The sequence below is a fragment of the Lissotriton vulgaris genome, chromosome 12, assembly GCF_964263255.1.
Source record: "Lissotriton vulgaris chromosome 12, aLisVul1.2, whole genome shotgun sequence".
NCBI lineage: Eukaryota > Metazoa > Chordata > Amphibia > Caudata > Salamandridae > Lissotriton > Lissotriton vulgaris.
Genome location: NC_141700.1, coordinates 23,939,776 through 23,960,460, shown reverse-complemented (window position 1 = coordinate 23,960,460; position 20,685 = coordinate 23,939,776). Strand labels below are relative to the sequence as shown.

General features: G+C 44.1%; 1 protein-coding gene across 1 annotated transcript in view; it reads right to left on the bottom strand.

The window, feature by feature from the left end:
* Positions 1 to 7,502: 7,502 nt before the first annotated feature.
* SLC5A5 (solute carrier family 5 member 5) overlaps positions 7,503 to 20,685 on the bottom strand; it is a 103,348-nt gene continuing 90,165 nt past the window's right edge. Inside the window, exons 14-16 of the mRNA XM_086946802.1 lie at positions 15,795 to 15,898; positions 14,224 to 14,339; positions 7,503 to 13,901 (exon numbers count right to left, since the gene is read on the bottom strand). Of these exons, the coding sequence (XP_086802928.1) occupies positions 13,713 to 13,901; positions 14,224 to 14,339; positions 15,795 to 15,898 (409 nt within the window). The 3' untranslated portion in view covers positions 7,503 to 13,712. The remainder of the gene's footprint in view (positions 13,902 to 14,223; positions 14,340 to 15,794; positions 15,899 to 20,685) is intronic.

Sequence of the window (20,685 nt, the reverse complement as noted above, 5' to 3'; positions counted from 1 at the left end):
GAGAATTTACAAATTCCGACTCTATGAATCCGTGTTTGAATATTATACGTTTAGATCCACCTTTCGGCAGCTCGAGTGACACTCCAGGGTGTAAACGAGTGAGTGAACCAGTCTTGACATTTTCACGAGGCACTCATGTGTGCCTTCCTTTGCATGTGTAATGGAAAGCATGTGTCTCCTACCACTGGCATGGTTTATAGGAGGTCACAAGTGCTTGCTGGGTCATGTTGTACTTTAGTGCCCCTGGTGTCTTTCACATCACATGTGTTTGCGCCTTGCCTCAGGGACTGCTTGTGGGTAGATGATGGCCCATGGCTTCTGTGGCATGGACAAGGATGTGGTGATAGTTGCCTCATGATCGACCAACAGACTAGTGTTTAATAACAATAAGCACCATTGCAACACCATTGATTATGACAGTGGATGTTGATTGTTGGCGTGTTTCATGCACACATGAAGCCACTAGCCCTCGTCTTTCTGCATTTTTTGAATTGTCCTTACTTTTAATCAGTTTTGTTTCCCTTATCTGTTCCAGACTTTAGTATGCATGTACTTTGTGGCAGCAATTCTGTGATTTGCTGTTGCATGGATACTTTATTCTATAGGTGTTGTTTTCTAGTTTTACGGTTGGATCATCCCACAGATTATGAACTGTAAGCCTCATTTCATTGAAATAAACCTTGTATTCAAACAAAGACTTCACCCGCGAGTTACTACACTAGAAGAAGTCAATGAAAATGGGTATATTTCTTCGAAAGAAGTCCTAGTATGTCTGTAGAAATGGTCTTAATCCTCAAGAAAAGAATACAAGGGGGGGCAGGGGGGGTTACTACGGAAGGTTTCTAGAGTTGGCCATAATGTTGTAGAAGAGGTCTTCAGAAATACAACTCAAGAACTCTCCTGAAATTGCCATTAATGCTTCAGAAAAGGGGTTGGAGCTGTCCCCTGCTTCTGAGGAGCGCGGCAGAATTGGTCATAATACTTCTGAAGAGGTATCCAGGAAGCGCCATAAGTCTCCAGTTTCGATCTCCTGTCTTCAGTCACAGGCCTCCAGAACTGGGAATGCATCTACTGAACTGCTTTTCAGAAATGATCCCACTGCTCGTCGTGAGGGCTCCAGAAATGGGCACAATTAAGGCAAAACAAGCCCAGATAAAAGCAATCCGTTTTTTGTTTTGTGATAGCCTTCATAGCTCATATTATTTGTTGCATGAGAGAGGATGCGAAGTCAGGGGATCGCAGTCTAGTATATTAGCGATCACCGCGACAGGAAGAGCACGTGTTACCTTAGGATCGGGATATTGCCAGGGTATAGTTCTAAATGCTCAACATGTGGCCGTGGCAGAAATGCGTGGCACTTTATTTTCTAGACTCATAGCAGTGCGTAAAGATCTATTCAGATGAAGGGGTAGCAGAGAATACCTTGGTGGAGCCCGGCTCCGGCCTGTGACTATGTGATCATCTTGCAGCACAAAAAACGTTCATTGTTGGTTGGATAAATTATATAAAGACGTCAAATCTTTCAGGAGAAAGCAGAGAATGAAGGATTTTGGGCTTGGCTAATTTTATTGGCTTCCTTGATCACTGAATTTAATAACTGGCTGTTTCTGAAGGGACTGTGTTGCTGCTGACTCCCACCGCACAAGGCCACTTGAAATGGTCTGTGTTTGAGGCCGCCTGCTCAAATAATCTCCCTTTATGCACATTTCGTTCAGGCTCCTCGTGAGATGATTAAGCTTCAACCCCTGTAATTTAACTGGCTATGCTTCCCCAACCCTTGTCAAGGACCTGTGGATAGTGAACCAGGATGAGAGGCGGCTTTTAGCTCAAACTTCCCACCTCCGGCTGCTGTATACTCTCCAGAGGGCAGAAGTGAATAGCTCTCACTATTCTTTGTCGCAGTGTTGAGCCACCAGCGCCATTATGATCAACGCAGAGTGTTTCTCTTGACTGCCCACTCTGAGGGCTCTTTCCTTCCATTTGAGCTCTCCGGATCTTTGCTTGAAGGCGCCCTGGAAGAACACCCTTGGCTCTTCAACAGCTCCACTACATTGAAGTGCTGCTGCAAGACGCACGGGGTTGCCTGGATACCACATCCAAACCCTCTTGAGTAAGATTGGGGAATTGCCACAAGCTGCAATGCTACTGCGCTAATTTAAGAGCCGTGAATGCTCGTTAACCAGGCTGATCTGCAGTCGATGGAGTCTTTATCACAGATCCCACCTCGGAGGGGTTTTTCTTCCATTATCTGCCCCGCCATGCGATAGAAAGACTCCACATTAAGTTCACGTTACAAGATTAAGACCATGGGTTGCCTTGACTTCTTGGGCTAGCATCCATTTTTTCAATTTTATAAGTGGGGACTTCTCTTCTTTTTTGGCCCTTAAAGAAGTTCAGGGCTAAATTCTGGTCCCTATGCAAAGTATTGATTTTATGTGGTAATTATCACACCCACACTGCTTTCCCCTGATTGATTCCAGACTGTCAAACTTGCAGAAATGTATCACGGTGGGAGGCACAGGGAAAGAATAACAATAAAACTAAGGCTTTGATGAGTTTGAAACTGATTCTGCAGCTCTACCTAATTTTCATGCTATAAAGTGAGTTGGTGGCATGAACTACACGTGTTAGATACCTCATCCTGGGGTAATGGTAATTTCCAGCTGTGGTAAAAACCTATCCTAAAACACATAGTAGGTGACTAACCCCTGGCAATCACTCGAGGTAGCATTCCACCCTATCTTTTCGTTGCCCACCATGCCACCTCATTTCAGACCCAGTAATATGCAAATGAGTCTTTGCCCTGCTCCAATAGGAACAGTCCATCCCGCACTGCCAAGCCAGAACCTCCTTGACCATAAGTGACCAAAGACCAGGTTCTCCCTGAAGGGGCTCGCCAGTTGGTTGTTGCCTTTTGCGTGTTTGATGAGATGTGTGAGCGAGCCTGGATGGGCTTGCATCCTCTGTGCCCAGTCTCAGCCTCCCATTTCATCCTCATGTATGGAGTGTACATTGCTGACCTTATTTGACTACTTGCCCATGATCACGCGACATATCGGATGAATGGCTGATATATTTTCTTTCTAACCGTTCTACGTAATCAATTAAGATTCAAGCGGGCATTGGTCCCTAAGCAGTTGTAGCTGTCCCAGTGCTTCCTTTCTGTAGCCATTGGGCTGTCAGACATATTCAGTTTGAAGCAGGACTTTAAGTGGGGTGGTTCTTGCAGACCTCAGACCAGGCAGTAATTAAAAAACAACTTTGAAACAGGGCTCTACCTGTAATGGCCTTACCTACACAGGCAATACCCTTATGGTAATGCTTGTCAGTAAAGCACGCCCTGCTTACCTTTCGCGCATCTTACTTCATTTTCCATTCTCTAAAAAAAATTGCTTTTGATAGATGTATTTATGTTGTTTGGGAGTTGGAGTCGAAGCAGTGAAAGCTTCTCACATGGCCTGTCAATTAGTAATTACGATGTTCAGTCTTCATGCTCATCCAATCCTTGGCCTCTCTGCAGAGTAATGATCACACATGTGCTAATTATAATCACTATTATATTTGAAAATGCAGGAAGGAGGTGTATTTGCAGCTGTTTAAATATTGACAGTGCAAAATGCAAAGAAAATACAGTGCTTACAAGTGAGTGGAAGGCGGTGTGAGAGGATGGTGAAGATGAAATGAAGTTTGGGCAGAAAGAGTGAAACGATGGTGATGGAGAGGAAGCAGATGGCATGTGAGAAATACGAATGCGGGATTTTAGGAAGCTTTATGAGTATCAGAACATAAGTGGGTCTAACAGATTAAGAGACTACAGAGCAAAGTGGTGAATGAGACCCTCCGAAGACACGTCCCCCTTCCACAGACCTTAGTAATATTGAAATCACAGACTCGTTTCTTAGAACTGAAATATTTTCCATTTTAATTGTTCACAACAACATCATTGTTCTACGCAGAAGAAGCAGGGATCTTAAGAACAACCCAAGTACCGGAGACAAATGCCCGCAACTTACAAGCTGCTGTTCAGCAAGAGTCCCAGTACTACCGACTGGGGGAGCTTCCCATACGAACTGGCCATAACAACCTCATCCATGCCCTGCGCTGCGTTGATTTTTATGGCGCCCACTAGCGTGCATGAAGGACGTGCCCCTCTAGGAGCCCACATATGGTTCTGACTCTCCATCTAGCACCCCACAGAATCTCTTGGCGAGCCTCCCTGCACTTTCATGCGCCAAATGGACCAACACTTCGCAGAGCATACACTTGGCGATTCTAATATCAGATTTTTATTCAGACGGGCAGAGTATTGCTTTTTATCTGCCACACTACCTATGACACTCGCCCTGTATAACTTAACCCCATGCATGGTTGCAGGCCGCAATACTGAACGCCCGCATACCCCATGGCTCTGGCCTTGAGTAGTGTCGTCTCACCCTGTACTATCTATATAAATCACGTTCGACACCACCTCAAAGGGTGGCCGGCAATCTTCCTTGGCGATAAATGCTACGATACCTCAAATTTTCTAAAAAAATTGTATTGCATGATTTTATGGCACAGATTATATTGCCTTTTATATTTTTATATTCAGTGTCTTTTTATGCCAACCCTTTTGTAAAAGATTGTAAGTAATCATACAAGAAAGATTCATGTACTCTCTCGCGTTGTTAATTTGCTAGCTAGCACTGGCAGCGCCAATAGGTCAAGCTTCTTTTAAGCATTTCTTTGCAATTTGTAATAGTAGTCAGGTGGCATGCTGTGTGAAACACCGGAGTTTAGTTCATATATTTTAAGGAAAGCCCTTAAATACGTTGGCTATTGCTTTTGGAAAGGATTCCTAGATATGCTTCTTTGGCCGCCCTTCTTCCTTTTTGAGGTCCCACGTTTTCCATCCCACTTAGTGAGTGTGAACTCTACCACACATTTTGGAATAAACCATCTATAGGCTGCGTTTCAAAGGGGTCTGAAGAATCCCATGACTCTCACAACACAGCTGGGAGAAAGGATGATCGCATGCCCGCTGGAGTTAGTTACCAGCACTTACAGTCATTGTCCAAGCAAGCAGCATGTAGAACTCTCCACTGTTACGCAGGCATACTGCTCGGTTTATGCTGTGTGTTTGTCTACTGGACCTGTACTGTGATACCAGTCAGCTTGTTTGTTTCTGTTGTCTGGCTGGCTCTATGATCAGTGGTAGCTAGATACCACTCAGCTTGCCTTGTATGCTGCTCCAGTCTAGCTGGCTCTATGATCAATGGCGGATAGACTGGCATACAGCCGGCTTGTATGTTTCTGTACTCAGCTCTATGGCAGCTTCGATGCCTGTCCTCTCTGGGTGGCTCCCTCTGTGGCAAGTGGCGCGGCAGGAGGACTTGTTATCCGATGGGGCTCATAAGGATCTTCTCATTTTAAGGGGCGCTTCTGGTTCACAGAGGAGCTTTTCCAGCAGGCAAACAGGTCATGGATGAGGACAAGCGTTCGCCCAGCCCAAGTCCAGCTGCAGCGAATAACACCACATTCAGTTGAAATGTCCACAAAGGCCTCTTAAGATACACATTGGTCTTGGTGTGGTGTTTTCCTTCTACTGGCTTCAAGGATACAGCATTTATGTGGTATAGGAGAGCTAGAAAAGGACCCAGAACTCAGCCAGCAAGGACTTTCATGTAAAGCTCCTGTGGAAAAAGAGTGTGTTTGTGCACTCTTTCCCAGGCAAACAGTAATGTGTTTTCCACGCTGAAACTGCACACATTTTACAAGCACTACACTCGAGAGGATAGGGAAGTGTCCTGCTAGAGGGGCCTGCCTGGATTTCATGTGAGATCAGATGGTTGGTAGAAGTCGGTGCACTTTAGGTTGCCACCAGCGAATGAAAGGCCCGAGCTGTTCCAGCATTCGCCTGTTACTAGCACCCGCTTGAACCACATGATTTAAAGCAAATGAGGGGACTTTCCTGGAGTGGAGAAACCCAGGGCGGGACATCTTTTGCAAACCACTCTGGAATAAAAACCACCGCCACGTTTATCAATCCTGTCCCTGTGGCCATAAGGATCCCTGGGCGAAGGAAGTTTTGTTTTTGAAACCAATCAATCAATCAATCAATCAATCAAAGACATTTGTAGAGTGCACTACTTACCCGGAGGGTCTCAAGGCGCTTGGGGGGGGAGGTGCTGCTACTGCTCGAACAGCCAGGTCTTGAGCTTCTTCCTGAAGGAGAGGTGGTCTTGGGTCAGGCGCAGGTCGGTCGGGAGGGAGTTCCAGGTCTTGGCGGCCAGGTAGGAGAAGGACCTTCCTCCTGTCGTCGTTCTTCGGATGCGGGGGACGGCGGCGAGGGCGTGACTGGCTGATCAGAGATGGCGTTTGGGAGCGTAGAAGTTGATGCGGTTGTTGAGGTAGGTCGGGCCTTGATCGTGTAGGGCTTTGTGTGCGTGGGTGAGGAGACGGAAGGTGATTCTTTTGTTGACGGGGAGCCAATGCAGGTCTCTCAGATGTCCGGAGATGTGGCTGTGTCGTGGGATGTCGAGGATGAGTCTGGCTGAGGTGTTCTGGATCCGCTGGAGTCTCTTCTGGAGCTTGGCGGTGGTTCCGGCAGAATGCTTCTGATCATGTAGCTACACTTCTTTTGATTGGGACAAGGCAATGTCTTCCTAAAGGCTGTAAGGAAGGAGTACTTTCCTTCAAGAGTTGTGCTGGTGCTCGGTCCACCATAGATCCAGTCCGCTCTGCGCCCTTTAAAGCGCCAGCGGTCCCTCTGGCCGGATTTCTCCCGGCTTGAGTCCTGGGGCCGCCAGTGAGGGAAGCTGCTCGGGGCTGCTGGAAGAAAAGTGTGGCCGGAGTTTGCCAGTCACAAGCTTCTCAACCATCCATTTTGGGCTCGTTTTATTGAAGAAATTTGAAAGTCCCTTTCTGTATTTATGCAAGACACGGCCGCAGCAGCAGTTTTATCACGCACCGCTGAAGGATGACGACCGGAACTGGAAGGGCGAGACAGGAATAGGATTGGAAGATATATTTGGGGCTATGGTACACGGGATTACTATTTTCGGAGTTTGAAGAGGGGAACAATCAGTTTTGGAACCATTGGAATCCGTGACAATCCGGAATTGGTGATTTGCATTACGCAATTTGGAAAGAAAAGATTTACATTTTTGAGGATTTAAGATTGGGCCAGACAGGATTGTGTAATTGGCATCGAATAGGCTATGAATAAGGATGAGCAGCTTTCAACTTTGAAAATTATAATTTTATGAGCCCTGATGATGTCCTGAGGAGGACGAAACGCGTAGGCTGCGCTTAACAATAAGTTGTTTGAGTATTGAATCAATGATTTGAATGGGAAAATTACCATATTGATGGAATCATAAAGTAAAACGAACTTTGTTGGAATTTGAATATGGAGTACTTGAACATTTTTTCTTTGTATTATTGAATAATAAAGAAGAAAAGAAAACTACATGGATTTCAACATTTGATTTATTGTTTTTGAAACAGGCGCTCCTTCCATTTCCAGTGTATAGAGTACCAGAGTATGGCTGGGGAGGTTGAACCAACCAGTGCTGGGTGCATTCAGTCTCCTTTCATTTTGGAATGGCTGATTTTAGAGTTGTTGCCAGAAGAAGATACCTAAAAATCCAAAGTAGCCAGGGAGCGACCTGAAGTTGTAAGATCTATGAACCATCTCCTGTCTGTGCAACTTACTCTTGCGACCTTTGCTTGTTGAGTGTGGATTACCTTTTAGGGTCAAACAGTTGTTACCCTTTTTACTACCTGTAGCACCTTCAATTTTTGCATCGGCCTGCTGATGGCTTTGTACTCCAATGCTAGCAATGATGACATTAGTATAACATAGGTCCATGTGACATTGCATATGGTTATACTGTGCCATTGTTTACATTATGTTGCAGAGGACGCGTCTACAGTAATTTGCCACCTTACAATTTCACATGTATGGAATAACGGCATCACTATGTGCCATATGTGTAGTGCAAGCCAAACTGTTTGACTGTGACAAACCCTATTTTGTTGTATTGTGTACCTGTGCCCTCTTGAAAGAGAACTGACACCATTGGAGTTTTCAGTTTGGTCCTTTGCACTGCCTTTAAATGGTAAACATGTCAGGCCCCCTGATCAGTTCTTCTCTTCACAGTCGTAGTTTCATTAATTGCTTGTCATTTACACACTAGAACTCGGCAACAGGCATAACAATTAAACAGAGTGCTGCTGCCCTCAAACTGGTTTACCAGAGTAAGTGCCCCTGTAATTGCTGTGGGGCTGGAAACACATTAACCCATTAAAATTACAATCCCACTGTTATGTGCCCGGGTTAGGCCTGTGTATCAATGCTGCACATTTTCTTACATTGTCCTCTTTCTGCACAATAACATTTTACAGTGACCTTTTGCACATATTTGTGTGAATGACAATGATAGATTAGTTTCTCTGAAACTGCTTTGCTTATACATCTGGCTTTGCACAACATTATCATGATGTCTCGAACACAGTACTAGGCCTTTACGCACACTGTACAAATGTATTTCTATCCTCGAACACTGAGTACAAGGCCTTTACGCACACTGCTCATCCATGGGGTGTCAGGTCTATCTACATATCCATAACAATGCTAATCTGCATATACATCACAAGGATGCTTTTTATTGTAAATAAATAAGCATTTAGCAAGAGAAGACACTTCTGCTGACATTGCGAGTCCGTGCCTGCTGAGGCTTCACCAAGCAGCTGCCTAACACCTCCATGAGAGGTGTCCAGCTCATGCCCAAGACGGGGTCCTACATTCTGTACCGTAAGGTAATGGGGGTTGGATCATCCTGTGAGGGGATTCTTGGCTATACACACTCACACACAACCTAGACGCACCTAGAGTAGGGAATGCATAGCAGGAGTACACATGATTACTATTTTGTTTTATTTGTCTGCATATATACACTGTTTTAGCACCATGTGGAATTGTACCTGCTATTTACTCTTTTGTTGCCTGTAATCATTTTCACATGCTACTGTCTACTGATTATCGCAGCACATGTATACTATACAATTATAACATCGGTTCAATTAATATATTAATGTACGTCCCATTGTGTATTCTCTGTATACTACTCTGAGAACAAGAGTGCACGAGTGACTGAGCAAAATGGTTCCAGATCTGTTTCCACGATCCCTGAGGGGTCAGGGTTATCATATTCAGTGGTTTCCAGAAACCATACGCTCCCTGTTTAGGTTAGAGGGGCTTATGGAGGCACTGAGCTAGCGGGTCTCTGGGCCAACATATACTATTGAGGGGTGCATGAAATTAGTCTAGGCCCCTCAAACAAAGTTTATGTTGTCCACAAACGTGCACATCCTACGGATTAGTGGGAACTACATGACAGCAGGAAGGCCACAGATATGTTGTGCTTCACCTGGCTATTTGGTGAAAATGATGAATTAATGAGGGGGATTAGGGGCAGTAGTCCCAATGCCCCCGATAATTCTACATATATCAGTGGATCCTCTGGAATTAAATTTGGCTCTTGTGGTTCTCTCCCAATCCCCGAAGGTGGTGATGTCCCTGGTATTGGAAGTTCTAGGGGCTAGGAGGCGAATACCGATCCGGATTCCAGCCATCTAGTATTTAGCCCCTTAATATGTTCTTTACTTTTCTACCTATATATCTGTTTATCTCAGGAAAGGCAAAGTGCTATGGGGTTGGACTAGGGTGTTCTAAACAAGGAAACTATACGACATTATGCAAGCTTTTTACGAATACTGTCTTAAACACTGTCCTCCTTCACATCTTTGCTTATGGGAAGTAATAACTATTTAAGCACAGTTCGATACAAAACAAGTTTGAAGGAAAAGACTCTTAAGTATATATTTTTGTTTGCTATACTCAGTGCCTTTTACCATCAGGTATTGGTTACTATGAAAGATTTACAACAGCCTTTTATTAATACTCGATCACATCTCTAACTCCTGTCCCCAGAATATTGAAAGAAGCGGGTTTGTTTTTAAGGGGGATAATGTTGTATACTGGACCAACGGTTGCATATGTTTGTTCACTTCCAAAAAGATGAGGTTGCAATAGATATTCTGGCTCCTTCATTTAAGGGTTGGCTCATCACCAGTGGAATAATCGTCATCGAGGGTGTTGGATGGAACTGTGACAACTGTTCTTGGACTCCCAGCCTCAAGATTTTTATTGCCCAGATATAAAATTGTAGCTCTTGTTAGTTTTTTATTCTGCTGGTAAACATCTATTTTTTTTCATAAGGTATGGCAGACAATGGAAAATATAGACCTATTTAGCTGTGTAAAAAACAATTAACTTTTAACATTAATTAAATGTTTTTTTCCATCATGTTGGTTTAGCACCTCTCCAAATAGAATGAGTGTTCAAAGCTAATCAACCTAGTATAGTACACTTCTCGCATAATAGCCAACATGTGCCTACATATTATCTCTGTCCCATTGCACATTTTTGTAGGTTTTTTAAACATATATAGTATTTTGTAGCTAAGTGGCTCCAAAAATAAATTATGAATCAGAATTGAAGGTCACATTACTGACCCTTCACTTATCAGGCCAAAATTGGCAATGCCTTCTGCCCCAATCCGAGAGACCCTCTTTTTCAGATGTCAAGGTCAGATTCCTACTCAACCTCACATACCCTTTTCTTGATTCTTTATCATAAAAGGATGTACTCTGACTCACGACTGTGCATCAGTTTTTATTGACGTAGGACAGGACAGCAGGTCAGTTTGTGGTTTCAAGACTGTACTAAATCCTGTCCCAGGTCCACCTTCTGTGCTGAGTGCATCAATTATGTTGCTTGCAGGATCATTAAAGGCCATGTTCTGAGCTCCAGAACGTCACATTCAGAGGTCTGGTGACAATGCAAAAGACCCCAAGCTTCAGAAATGTCACTGGCAGTGGGCTGGTGACAAAGTAAAGGACACCAAGCTTCAGAAATGTCACTGGCAGAGGGCTGGTGACAAAGTAAAGGGCACCAAGCTCCAGAAATGTCACTGGCAGAGGTCTGGTGACTAAACAAAGGGCACCAAGCTCCAGAAATGTCACTGGCAGAGGTCTGGTGACTAAACAAAGGGCACTAAGCTTCAGAAATGTCACTGCCAGAGGTCTGGTGACTAAACAAAGGGCACCAAGCAAAAGAAATGTCACTGCCAGAGGTCTGGTGACTGAGGAAAGGGCACCACGCTCCAGAAATGTCACTCGCAGAGGTCTGGTGTACATGCACAGGGCACCAAGCTCCAGAAATGTCACTGGCAGAGGTCTGGTGTACATGCACAGGGCACCAAGCTCCAGAAATGTCACAGGCAGAGGTCCGATAACTAAGGAAAGGGCACCAATCTCCAAAAATGCCACTGGCAGAGGTCCAGTGTCTAAGGAAAGGGCACCAAGCTCCAGAAATGTCTCTGACAGGGGTCTGGTGACAAAGTAAAGGGCACCAAGTTCCAGAAATGTCCCTGGCAGAGGCCCGGTGACAAAGTAATTTAATTTATATGTATCCCGGTGGCTGGGTTAGTGGAGGGCTTTGGAGTCAGGATTGTGTCATATGCAGCTGACACACAGCTGGTCATTTCACTATCACGGGCGCCGGGTGTTGAAGCATCCAACTTCAGAGCATGTATGCAGGAGCTTGCCACTTGGATGGCGGACCACTGCCTGAAGCTGAATGGCAGCAAGACGGAGGTGATTGTGGTGGGTGGGGGCCCTTCTTTTTGGTCATCGGTATGTTGGCCATCGGATTTGGGTCCTGCTCCGACACCAAGTCCCCTGGCAAAGAACTTGGGAGTGTGGGTAGACTCCAACCTAACTTTTGAATCCCAGGTCAGACGCGTGGTGGGGACGTGTTTTGGTGTCCTTATAAGCATGCGAAAAACCATGGATCTCCTACGGATTGAGGCCAGGAAGACACTAGTGCACACACTTGTTACGTCACGCCTGGATTATGTCAACATTTTATATCTGGGTGCTACGGTTAAAAGTTTGAACCGGCTGCAGGTGATGCAAAATGCTGCTGCACGGTTTGTGCTAAGACGGCCGAGGCGGACTGAGTCTAAAAGAGCATTGGACACTCTTCACTAGCTTCCTGTCAGGAAGAGAATTTTGTTCAAAGCACTTTGTATGTGCCACCGCATTGTCCAAGGCTGGGGCCCCAGAGATCTTCTAAATCTCATTACCCTATACAAGCACGCACGGTCCCTTAGATCTAGTGGAGTGGGTCTGGTACTCGTTCCAAGAGTGAAGAGGGATCGGATGGGTGGAAGGTCTTTCAGGCTTCTGGCAGCCAGGAAGTGGAATGAACTTCCCGTTGAGCTCCGGCTGGAGTCATCGGAGGGCAGTTTTAGATCAGGGCTCAAAACGTACCTGTTCCGAAAATAGGTGAGTGCGCTGTTATTTGCAGGATTGGGGGGGTCTCACTCGGCTACTCACTATAGCACGGGGACACGCCATCTGGCGTAACAAGGCGCTTTATAAGCTCCCTTATTATTATTATTATTATTATTATTATTATTAGTTGATTCTGTTGATGATGTACCTAAAGTTCTTCATTTGTCGAAAGATCGACTGGTAGTCCTGATCTTGTGATGTTCTCAGGTACCAGGCATTGATTTTATTCCTATATTCAGCTACCTGTCTCTCAGTAAGCCCTAGGTAGTGGTGTATGAGTGACATGGCCAACGTGCCCATGTATTGGATTTATCAGGGCCACTTGATCAATATAAGTAAAAAAAGATTTCCCTGCAAGATTATCTGGAGACAAAGGGTCCTGAAGAATCTTTTTAGATCACAAGTGATTGCATGTTCAGTGGGAGCTCGGAGCTGCCTGCAGCCTCAAAAGCCCACAACAAAACTGGGCAAGGCACCTACAAGCTGTAGGGACATCATCACATTTGTGGTCCTCATAAAATTAGAACAAACAAAAATATTGCTGTAGTAATTACTGTTTTTACAGACGTAGTCCTTCATTATTAGGCCTTCGGTAATACAGATTCGAGGGGAAGCAGGAGTTTACTCCTGAAATGTTACAAAAAATGTGGACGCATTTCAGCAGTAAAACCTGGTGCAATAACTTTGCAAATATGGGAAAATCATGCGGAAAGTAGTGCAAAAATACACACCAATTTCTTTAGTAATGCCCCAAAAACATTGAACCTCGAAATTAACTGTATGCTGCAGAGTTGATCATTCCAGGTGCATCAGAATTATGAGAACCTTCTTTTAAGTGCCTTAGACTCTGTTTTTGTCATAAACCAGGTGTACGTGAGCAGCAAAGTGGCTTACAGATGGACGGGATTCCCTGAACGTGGCCTTCTAACACCCACAAACATGATCGTCGAGGAGGTTTTCTTCCAAGACTACATTTAGCTTGGCATCAAGTGTCCTTGGACCCCCAATGAACAGTTTGATTTTTTTCTTAAACAAGTAGATTTAACAATAAACTTTAGGGCCATGGGGCCATGTCTTTAAGGATGATCTTAGATCAGAAATCCCTTTCTCTAGGAAGAAGGATATCCTTTTTACTACATTGTATGTACAGAAGATATTCATTGCGATTAGTCATCAGCCCCCTGCCCTTGAACTCCAAAGCACGCAATTCAAAACAACAGCAGGAGCGTTCCTTTCAGAGTTTCTAGTGACGGCTTCGCAGAAGGGTTTGTACTCTCCTAGGTTCCGGGGTTAGGGCTTGACCAGCCCTACACATTGGATTCCTTGGGCAGGTGGACACTGACGTCTTTCTGTGTGGGCCTGGAGGTCCAATCCATGCCCCTCTCCTGGGGGCCCCCATTATCCGCAGCACTTTCGCTTTTGCCGTTCACGGTTAAAGAATTGACCACATCTGGCTCCTTCACGCTGGTCAGCAGGAACATTGAGGCAGCGCCGTCCTGTGGATAGGATGGAGAGAAAGATCATGATTCAAAGGATGCATGGCCAGGGTTGACTAGTCTTGCAAAAGCCTACTGCAAGCACTTTCACGTGTCATGCCTGCATGGACTGGGAGTGGTGTAATGACAGTAGACATGCAAGGAATGCATGGGCTCAGGTCACAAAGACATTTGCACTCCTAAATTGAACTTAGCTCTCTCTGCTCCCTATTAATCCCTCGCTCATTTCAATTCTCCGTTAGCCTTTCCCCCCAGTTCCATGAGCCCACCTCCCACTGCAAGGTCCCCTTTGCCCCAGACACCCCCTGAACCTATGGCTTACTGAATTGATGTTCTCCTCCGAAGCTTTGTTCTTCTTCGGAGATGGATCAGACGCTTCTGGCTTCTTGAGGTCCCACCACAGCAGCCCGGGAGCAATCTCATGCCTCTTGGTTGGACCTGGACACACAATAGACCATTCACATTATGACACAATAATGAGTTCAGCGGGCTGCCATATATTCCTGCCAGAGTGTGACATTTACCACTGCAGTATTCTTTTTGAGCTTGGCAGTAACGGGACAGGTGTCAAACATTTGCTGTGAGACGACGGCCAACCTCGTCCACTCTGCCCTTCACACGGGGAATTCTAGTTTTTCCAATAGTTGGCACATCCTCAGTGGCGAGCAGGTGGTGATGAACATGGTCTCAGGCCGCCAGCCCTACTGATGGCAGGTTCCCAAATCCCAAAATGTCTACCATGCACTAAGAGAAAACTCCCAAGCAAGTGAGGGTGCTGATATTTAAAAAAAAATAAAACCTCTTGTTTTAAGGGTGTATCTTCGAAAAATAAAACCAGAGTTTCCCACTCCATCAGTAAATGTGTCAGGAGACCACACATGGGGCGGCAGAGGTGGTCCCGCTTGTAGGCCAGTTCATTTGGGTCTATCTAGACCAGGATTCTTGCTTCTTGGTACATGAAATGAATAGGTTAACACTCCTGACTCCCCTGTGGGATCAATAAGCACATATAATCTCTACATAAGACCTGCGCTTCATCTCTATATGTGCTTCACCCCTTGCATTAACGTCTAATGTTTCCCACACCTGTATTTGTGCAAATATGGAAGCATTTTTGTCATGAAGGTGTGTGTGGCAAGACACTGCCTCAAAATGTTATTTGAATACCAAATTGCAGGTTTGCATAATTCCACTAGCTGGCAGTGAATTGCAGCAAATCTCTCCTCTCATTTCCCAAACTTTGGCAAAGTCAATAGGTCTGGCTTTGACTTTCAGCCATTTTGGCTTGGTCAATGCATATTTTGTTATTACATGGTTTTTGTAAAATGTTAATGTTGAGGGAGCTGCTGGACCCTCAATAATATAAAAATAAAAAAACGGTTAAATGCAAAAATATTTTTGGGTCTCAAAAAGCTCAGAATGGCATAGTAGACGTTGGCACTGAATGGAACTACTTTGTGTGAGGACGCACTGTTTGAGAAAGAGCAGATTGCTATCATTCACTGTAAGGTCAGCCAATGGCTGATGTGAAGCTGACCCATTGCCCTATGCTATATGCTGTAGTGGGGCGAAGAACTATGTGACTGATGCAAAAACTGACCAGTGGGTGAAGAGGCGGCCTGAAAATGCCTGTAAACATAGTATTTATATTTAATTTTAGTAAAATCAAAAGGTCGTGGCTCACACCATACATACACACAACCTGCAGATCAGGTTCAAGGCTTTGCAAAATTTGCAAATTTATGATATAGAGAAAATCTGCCAGCTTGGGCAATTCATGGTAAGCAGTTAGAAGTGTAACATTGTTGTCGTAATAATTCTCATCCTCTAGTCTTACTTTTTTAGAGAATTTGCTCACTCTTTCTTTGTTCACAGCTCATCTGCTGGTTTTACCTGTTAAGTAGCTGACCAGTACTCCAACAATGATGGTGGTTATTGTTCCGATAGCTCCATAGTACAGGTATGACAAGGCGTAAAAGTCATCTGCAATGGCTGGCCTGAAAAAGAAGCGCATCTTCAAATCCAGGAAGTGACATCACAAATCTGTAACATTATAGGAATTGTGTGAAAGGCTAGCAATGGAGAAAGGCTGTCTTCTCTACAAGATTGCTGCCTGAAATTGTGCTCCCTAGATAAACACTTGTGGCAGTAGTTGCTCAGAATAAATTCAGGTGGCCATCATGGATTGGGGACAGAAGTTCACCATTATTCCAAGAGGAAATTAAGTGGTTACAAAGAGTACACCTGGGCAAGAACATCAAAAATACCCCCCAAAACATATATGATGCTTTGTACTGGATTTTTTTGCTTGAGGTTTGATACTTTTTTCTTGATAATAAGCTCATGTGTGTAGAAATAATAAATTGTGTTTAATTGTATCTGAAAGCAGTACACACAACCAAATGTGCTGTAGTATGCTTGGTTCTCTGCCAAACTTTAAATAAATAAATACTGGATTAAATGGCACAGAAATGCAGATTTGTTATTAAAGGAAAAGTGCATAATATGAACAAAGCAGCATTTTACACCTAAGTGCTTTGATTTGTTACATAGTCTCCGGAAATACTGCAGCCGCGATTTTGCGCATGAGCTGAAAATATTCGGGTATGCCACTCTGTCGCTAGCAGTTGCACAAATGTGAGCAATAAGAAGCGATGCTAATGTCTGCCTGGCTTTAAATGATCTTCCTATCAAAGGTAAGCATTAATATAATGGGGTAACCCAAAGGTACTGGACCCGGGTATCATATGATATTAATAAACAGTGGTCCAAGACCTATCTACTTCATCAACTAAATTAATCAGTCAGCATTCATTAGTTAGACATATTTTGGAGCATGTACAAATCAATCTGCTCTATCCAATATATGCACATATTCATAAAGAAACATAAGAAGGCAACAGCACCAATATCGGACCAAGAGCAATTTTAATCCATTATCTCTAGGTCAACCAAGCCACACATTTCCGGGCTTTTGTTCAGTACGAATCATATTGGTTACCCCAAATGAAGCGTGCAAAAATAGAAGAGAGGTGCAGTAAAGCGTGTTCAGTGGTTAGAAAGAAAGGGGAAATTCATAGAGTAATGCATTTCTGAAACACCGGCGTACAGGAGGGGAAGCACGACGCGATAAAGCGGCAGAACATATCTGGTTCGGAACCGCGGAGAAACGCACACAACAGCCACCCTCTGTAGCCGGTGATAAGTGCGGGCAACCACCTTTATACCTGGGTGTATAGACGGAAAAGCCCTGCTCTCTTCTTTTAAGTTTTTTACACTTCCGAGTCTGCGATCTGATGGCGTCCTCGCTGCAGGTGAGCTGCAAGCCACTAGAGGCGGCGAGCTTGTCTGCACAATAAGTGGGGGCGCTGGCTGTGGTGACTTGGTAAATGATGCAGCTGGACTGAAGATGGAGCTGATCAGCAAGGGAAGCCAATGGAGGTCCGTCAGGGCGGGGTGACGTGATCATATTTCTGCAGAGCCTGGTTGAAAATTGAGGGGCGTGTAGAATTCTCTTAAGAGCTGCTAGCTGGAGCCTGGGAGGCCAAGGAGCGAGCCATGACCACCACCAGATGCAAGAGCACAGGGGCTTCAACAGCAGCTCTGAAGTCCCTTTCTGGCAGAAACAGTGTCTTAGATTTTTTGGGCAATGTGTTCCTTGAGGGTGAGGTTGGTGTGCACTGTGACACGAAGTGACTTGGCATTCAATAAAAAGTTGAGGTTCAAAGCTGTCAAATTTCTTTGCTTGTCTCAAACTTCAAGACTGAATGATTCTAGTGATTGTCTGATTGCACTCAGCATCAGATGCTGCTCCACAGCTTTACGAGATAGCATGTGCCTCATAGGCTAGAGAAAGGCATTGTTTGTTGGCCAACCTGTGTGTTGCAATCATTCCTCTGCTGGCAAGAGATAGGATACATGAGGCTGACTAAGTCTGTTAAGTAATATCAGATACGTTTTTAAAGCTTTTACTATGACATGCTCCTTTTTTGTGTTGGACGTCCGCTGATAGCGCTTACAGACCCCTGGGTGATAATGCGCTTTATATATTTATATTAACATAACATAACATAACATTTTGAGTTTTTCTTTCCAAGGAGAAAGCCCTACAAATGAAGTTGTAAAATGCACATTGTGGTGAAATTTCAGACATGTGACAAAAATTTGGCACTTTGTATTGAGGCACTTATTGTCAGGTGCGCCGCACTCTGAGCGTTGTGAGAGCTTCTGTTAACGCACTGGTAGGGTGGTGTGCAGTTCAGGATGCACACTTGCAGGCAGGTTTCTTTGACGTTCTGGGCAGGTGGCGCCATCTTGAACTATTAAACAACCCAATCCAAGATGCTGCCTCATCTATTCTTTCCTATGGTGAAAACTCCCAATCCAAGATGGTGGCTGTTTTCTTCCTGTTACTTGCTTCCTGTTCCTGGACAATTAACAGTATATAAGGTTGCTAGACCTTGTCAGGGTGGCGTCACAAACCTCCTTGTTCTGTGAACACGCTCCTAGTTAGTTCATTTTGTTCTTACTAGTAGTCCTTTTTTTTGTGCTTTATTCCAGGTTGACCCTCTCCGCTGCCTCCAGCCTTTCTGGGATGTCTACCGGAAGGTTTTTGCGTCTTTGGCTTTTTCTCCTCCAGAAATGGGGCATCCACTAGCTTAGGATCTTTCCCTGTTGGCAGGGTGGCTTCGAAAATGGATTGCCCTTTCTTCAACGTCTAGGTCGCTAGGTCTCGAAGTCAACCACCACGACCATGCGATTGGCCCTCATAGCATTTGTACGCGCTCCCAGATGGGAAATTGAGGTCTGTAGAAAAGCACTGATGGTACATTACTTATACAGCCAAATCACCCTCTTGGGTAGCCCATTGAACGCATAACAAAAAGCTCCCTTCCAATTTACTCTGCAGAATAGTAAAACTGTTAGCAACACTTTGCACGCCTCAGTGTGCTAAGGTTGGACAGGTTTAAAACCAAATTGGTGGGGAAAATTAAATAAAAATCGAGTTTGTGATGGAGTTAGCAGGAGAAGTCTCTTGCAAAATACGGTTATATGGGAAATGTTTCTGTAACGTCAACAAAGTTTTCAAACTTCATGAACTGCAGAGTTGTTAACTTTGCAAGCAAACTTTATAGTTTGCTTATTCCTTGCAAGATCGCCTTAGTACATGCTGTGTTTGGAAGCGAGGCGGGCCCTCCAGACTAATTGACTTCTTATGTGGTTTTTAGTGACTTAGTCACAAATAAATTTCCTACCAAATATTGGTTTCAGAAACATAGAGTGGTCATTCAAGGGTATTTATAAAATGAATAGCTAGCTGTCTATGTAATCATAGCACAAAACACGTTTGAAAATCAAATTTTCCAACTGGGATTTTCAGATGTGTCCACAGGAGAGCACTGGCACAATATATCTATGTGCTACCAAGCCATCCTCAACTCCACATAGCTCTGATCACGACATCTCAAGAAGGTTACGGACTTGAGGTTTCTAGAGCTAATCCTGAAGATCTAAGTCTATGCCAGAATGTCAGTGTATCCAGATAAAATGAGTGAACAACCATCCAAACTAAATTATGTAAAAGTATTTGTTCTCTTCAGTGTACCTTATTCATAAATCCTTTAATTGGGAATCTTTTGTTATTCACATATTACTTTAACAAAAGCTGGGAAACAGACAACTCATCCACCAAACGTTTGGATCCTTCCGTACATTCAACACTGGATATACTAATAAAGAGAACACACTCTTCAAAACAACTACTATTCCAAAATCAATTAGAATAGAGTTTTGACAAAAATAAGATGTTTGCGCACAGTTTGAAGAAGTTGGGCCCTAGCCCGAGCAGCAGTTACACTTTATTTTCCCCATCAGAAGAAGATATTCTTAAGGACACTGCAGGACTCAGCCATGTTCATATCTGTGAACCTATCACAGCAAGTTTCTCTTTTATTATCCTGGTCTCTTAGAAACCTAATTCCCTTTAGTTTCGGTAAGTGATTTTTATGACCGCTATATCTTATCCAAGACATACATCGTTTTTATCACTTTCCCTAGAGATATTGAATGCTTTCTAATACAATTCATTATATTTGCGTCTTTGGAGTGGTGGCAGAACAAATACACTTTGAGATTTTTTTCCTCCAGTTCGGTATCTTCTCTTTGACTCTTTGTTCATCAGGTAGCCAAGGTTTCTCAAACGATAGTAATCTGTCCTGGTTTGTCTTGATGATATTGTCTGATCGGAGAGGTTGTGTTCTAATATAATCAGTCCTCATGGAGCATTTCTCTGACACTGAAGGCACTCCTCTTGCAGGCATTTCCTCGTGGTATGATGCATTACACTCAATCTGAGGCACGTTGACTCAATAAAAAATAAAGTTCATGTGAATATCGCACACATAATCACTGCTTCCTTGTATGTCCTTTATGAGATATTTACCAAGGTTTGTAGGAATCAGATTAGATCTAGAATTTGTTCTCAAGGGAACACTTTGGCACAAAGTATACTTATGCACCCTTTGCTGCAAGATGTATCCGGCCGGGGACCCCTCCCCCACTATCCTAAGTGCAAGTCAGCCGCTGTGCCTGTTCCTTTGCATATTCCGCTTTTATGACAATGTTCCCAGTTCTGTGATAGTTAGTACAGTTCTGTATACTTTGATGTTTAACATGAACTCAATAGAAATAGATTTTAAAAAGGGAACCGCCCGGCACCACTGTGACGACTGACCAGAGTCTCAAGGTGCATCGGACCAGTTATGTCCATGTGAGCCCTTGTACC